Here is a 5,010-nt window from a genome sequence, read left to right as displayed (position 1 = left end):
ATAGTGGCAGAAACACTGGGAAGATCCTTGGAGTATGACACAGCTCTCTGGCCCCAGCTGAGATCCTTACAAGCTGCTGGGTGTGAGAGGCTTAACAGGGCACAAATCCAGCTCAGGTATCCTCTGATCAATGTAGAGTTCCTGTTTCCTAATCACTCTAAGTGCAAACCTCAGTCTGTGAGCTCTGGCTTTGTAGTGTACAATAATGTATAAAACTACAGGACTTCTATTACAAATATGGAATTTATTAAATGCTATTAAAATCTGTCAAAAACTAAAAGTTACTAAAAAAATATGGAACATTCCAGATCCATCAGTAACACTTAACTAACCCTGTTTTTCACAAGGCAAGGACAAGGGAATACATTGTTTCCTGTGGTTTATTTCTGCAGGCAGAGACAACCACACATCTCTCCCAGCTCCTCCTGTCCAATAAATCCTCTTGGTTTTTCCACCCCCCTCCCCAAACAGGTTCACCGTGCTAATTTTAGCAGATAGAAGAGCAGCAGTGTGAACTTTAAACAGGGCCAGTTCAACAGAAATTAGGTAACAGCATGTGAATCTACCTGTGTCTGGTAACACACACTGGCCACACCAAGTTACTGCTCTCAAGCACTGAAAATATTTCTGAGTGGCAGATTTGGCTGTTTAATAAAGAACAGCTATGAAAAAATCTTTAAGCCTCACTCCCTCACGCATTTCCAAAAAAAAGTGACTAAGTCGTGAGGGAAGAACCTCCCTGGGTTTGTATTTTCAGCTTCATTTATATTAAGTCAACGACTTACATTAGAACTTCTCTTAAGCCATTTATCAAAAATAATCATTTGCAGGGACAAACCCTCTGAATAAGTGATTTTCTTTCTCGTTCATTTTTTAGCTTGGTCTTCCAGTAGATCCTTAGCTTCATTGATTTTGGCTGCTACATATGGAGACCCACCTAGAAGAAGGAGAACCTCAAATCAGGTGAAAAAACCCAACATTTCTCTTCTGTGCTGATAATAATGCCACAGGACATGGGGAAAAAATGGCATGGTCTGAGGTTCTGCCAGTTAAAGAACAAACTGGTTGTGACTGAAGGCATTTAAGTTCACTCACAGACACTGCAGGAGCTCAGTGTCAGACCACTCGTTCCTGTTAGGCTGCTTTTAGTTTACTGCAGTGGCTTTTGCTCCAGTTTTATCAGTCATAAATGAATTGGTCACTCCTGACTTAGCAGTCTGTGGTGAATACAGAAGCACTGAAGTAACAGGTCTGCAGATAACCGTGCAAAGCACAAAGTGCTGCTGTACCAAGGGACCAGTTCAGTTTTTAAACAGGTCAAAAAATTACTTAGGGAGACTGAGACAGAATCCACACTGCAAATGCACCAAAATTGTAAAGCCATGAGGCACAACAACTGTGCTGCTGGCATATATACCATTAATTGCACTCTAATTATTTACCTGAAGCTTTAGGTCATATACAACACAAAATGCTATTTTTAGGTTCTGCATATATTCAGTACGGTTAATTTTGAAGGTAACTTTCACTCAATATTATCTACAAAAAGCATATCCCCATGGATTATTTTAGATTTTGGTGCACAGAAGCAAGGAATTCAACAGTCACTTCAAAGGAAGCCATTTTACCTTTTAAGCGACGATTGAGAAGTCGAATGTCGAACACCAACACATGATTCTGACTCACCCAACAGAATTTAGAACAGGTATAGATGCCTTGAGTTACTCTGAGCATAACTAGATTCTGAGCCTTCAGAGTACCACAAACAGGAATATTTCATAGTTTAATGTCTTCAGCAGCTGTAGAAGGCTCAACACTTTCCATTTATGATGAACTCAAACTCACAAGTGGTACATAAAACACACAAGGGTACTCTGGGTTTTCATCTAAAATTAAGGAGGTTTTAAGTCGCATTTTAACAATTCATATTCTAATCTGATATTCACAGAAGATAAAGCAGGTAACAAACTGATCTGCTGAATCTGTCTGGTTGCTTTTAAAACATTCACACACAAAAATATGCGCTACACCCACATGGATTAAGGCACTTTAAAATTTGTTTTTACACAGTTTTCTGTGGGTTTTTTAGTAGCTGAGGTGGTTATGTATCACTCACTTCCCTACACAATTCTATTCATCTGTGTTAAAAACATGTATTAACTAATCAACATGACTTAATTTCCTTACCTTTATCTGGATGATTCAGAAGCATGATCCGTCTATGAGCTTCTCTAATTTTATTTCTGTTGGCTGTCGGGCTTTGAAAGACAGAGAAAAACTGACTTTTGACTCATGAAATTCCCCAGATTGTCAAAAGGTGTCTGAGAACAAGTGAGCACTGTCTTACCCATAAATTCTCTAGCTAATATGTATGTTTCTCTTTTCCTACTACTGATATGTAGTGTGTAAGTCCTGGAGAGGTTTCCTAGGGTTTTTCCAAAACACTGTATGCTGAAAAAGACATGCTACAGCATGTCTAATAGGGTGGGGGTCATCCACACAGTTAAAAACAAACAGAACTATGTTGTAACATTTTTACTGGGAAAACTTCCCAAAGGCTGTAAGTCAAAAAACATTTGCTTGGTTTATTAAGGTAAAAAACTACAAAAACCCAAAAAATGCCACAGTTCAAAGTTCTTATTTGATAGATTTATGTATTTGGCCTTAAGTGCTTTGGCAGAGATTGCCACCATAGTCAGATCTACCATGTTCCAGAAGTGATGAGTTTATTCCAGACACAAGAAGTGGGTTTGCAGCACCTTCACACTGCATCCACCCGAAATTCCCCAACACTGACAGGAACCATGAGAAAACAGCAGTCTCGTGTCCCCCACACACAGTGAACCCCAAGGCTTCCTGAAATGGCTTATTTGGATCACACGTGGCTTTGGAATGTGCGAGGGAAATGCAGATGCCTGGAAGTCCACACAGAATTAGCTTCAACCAAGCTAAAGTGCAGCAAAGAAACCCCAAAAAGCACAGAAAGTCCTGAAAGGTCACTTCTTATTTCCTGACTTGGCAGTGACACTCCCAATGGATGCTGGGCATTGGATGACAACCTTTCCAAACAAAGCCAGCAGTGAGGAGACACCACTGCCTCCTGTTCACATTTCATTTCTGATACATTTCCTTTACCTCACTCCTAGTATTAAAGCTGCTTCTCGTTTAGTCATTTTGGGTTCAAATCCACCTCTGTAATAACCATTGAAGGCCTGAAAGAGAAAATGTGTTAGTTTAAAAACCACTAATTTCCAAGTATCAGTTAAACCCACTCATTATTGCTTTAGTAACTGCTGAGCTTTTGTCTGTAAAAATAGCAAAACTTCTTCTACACTTGAAATAGGAAATTCAGTTTAAGTAGAGTATCATTATTTAAATGACTACTTAAATTTGCCCATACAAGTTCTCTATTAGCCAATCACCACCAGAATTACGGCAATCAATTGTTGTTACAGACAAAATACAGGAGAAGATACAGCAGTGCTATAAAGAGACAACAGTCCATAGTTATTTCACCAAGTAAAATTTTAAACAAAAAGACGCTACTGATAAATAAAAACTTACAGGTTTTGGTAGGTTTTGAAGGGCTTGTTTTACCTGTGGCTCCATTTGCTTCAAAGTTTTTACTGCATAGCGACCTTGAAGAGACCAGCGTTGACTGACGTTAAGCATAGTTCCATGAACATTTAGCAATCCAGTGCAACTGGTAACTTGTGGATTAGAATGTGGAATAAACTCTTTTGGGACATAAAACAGTAAGAACGTTGATCTTTTGTTTAATTACAGCCATTAATTACTCTTTTGGCTCTCCCAAAAGAGTGTCCTGTATCAGCTATTAAACTACCTTGAAATCAGCCCTGAAGCACGGCTAAGTACACCGGGCCGTGTGAGTACAGCTGGGTTCAGAGCCCGCCCGTCCCCTACACACCTGCGAATCCGGCTGCCGCTATGGCCAGGCCGACCGCCACCATCGTGCTGGCCTGCATGGGAACGAACACAGAGTTTGTTTACTGAAGGGAAAGGGAAGCAGCCCCGCCGGCAGCGCGCACAGCGGGTCGGACACACCGCCCCCAGCCCGACACGGCACAGCGCGCTTGACACGCTGAACTGCGGGCACAGCGCTCTCGGGGACCGCGGGGACACGGCGAGAGCAGCGGGGCGGGGACCCCCGAGCTGTGCCCGACGAGGGGAACCCGGTCCGGCGGCGCCGCGTTCACCGCGGGGGCTGCGGGGCCGAGAGCGGAGCCAGCGGCCTCTGCGGGCCCTCAGAAAGGGCTCGTCAAGGACGAGCCGAGCCCGCGGCCCCTCGGGAGGAGCGCGGGAGCCGCCGGGCCAGGCACAAGCGGCCCCCGCACTCACCATGTCCGCCCCGAGCGCCACCCGGCCCGCACCGCCGCAAACGCGCCGCGGCCGCTGCCGTAAAGCGCGGGGCGGGGACGGCGCCGGGGAGCGCCCGGGAGCGGGCGGGGCATGAGGGGGCGGCGCGGGGACAGGGCCCGGCGGAGACGGGACAGGGAGCGGGGACGCGGCGTGCGCCGGGTTACGGCGTTGTAAAACGTAGTACAGACATTACTCTTAATGTAATCAAGCGATTTCGCCCCGATCTAGAGCTTTCTCGCACGCCAGATTCGCTTTTTTAAAATAAAAGTAGTTTTTCAGTTCCTCCTGAGGTCCAGTTGTGGGCTCCTCGGTACAAGAAAGACAAGGAGCTACCGGAGAAGGTCCAGCGGAGGCACAAACGGGATTTGGGGTCCGGAGCATCTCTTGTGATGGAGATACTGCGGGAGCTGGGCCTGGTTAGTCTGGAGAAGACTGACAGGATCTCATTAATTCATATAAATATCTCCAACGTGGGGGCAAAGAGGATGGTGCCAGACTCTTTTCGATGTTTCCCAGCAACAGGATGAGGAGCAATGACCATAAACTAAAACAGAAAAAGTTTCACCTCAACAGGAGGGAAAGCTTATACACACTGAGGGTGGCAGAGCACTGGGACAGGCTGCCCTGGGA

General features: G+C 44.9%; 1 protein-coding gene across 1 annotated transcript; it reads right to left on the bottom strand.

Moving 5' to 3' along the window:
* Positions 1–224: 224 nt before the first annotated feature.
* Positions 225–4,430, bottom strand: DNAJC19 (DnaJ heat shock protein family (Hsp40) member C19). Its single transcript, XM_048313886.1, has 6 exons — positions 4,360–4,430; positions 3,929–3,980; positions 3,565–3,638; positions 3,136–3,212; positions 2,188–2,258; positions 225–937 (listed from the first exon to the last, which is right to left on the bottom strand). Exons 1-6 carry the CDS (start codon positions 4,360–4,362, stop codon positions 867–869), a joined length of 348 nt encoding a protein of 115 aa, XP_048169843.1. The 5' UTR covers positions 4,363–4,430; the 3' UTR covers positions 225–866.
* Positions 4,431–5,010: the final 580 nt, after the last annotated feature.

This window comes from Corvus hawaiiensis, chromosome 10 (assembly GCF_020740725.1).
Source record: "Corvus hawaiiensis isolate bCorHaw1 chromosome 10, bCorHaw1.pri.cur, whole genome shotgun sequence".
NCBI classification, from domain to species: domain Eukaryota; kingdom Metazoa; phylum Chordata; class Aves; order Passeriformes; family Corvidae; genus Corvus; species Corvus hawaiiensis.
This window is presented reverse-complemented; position numbering and strand designations above follow the sequence as displayed.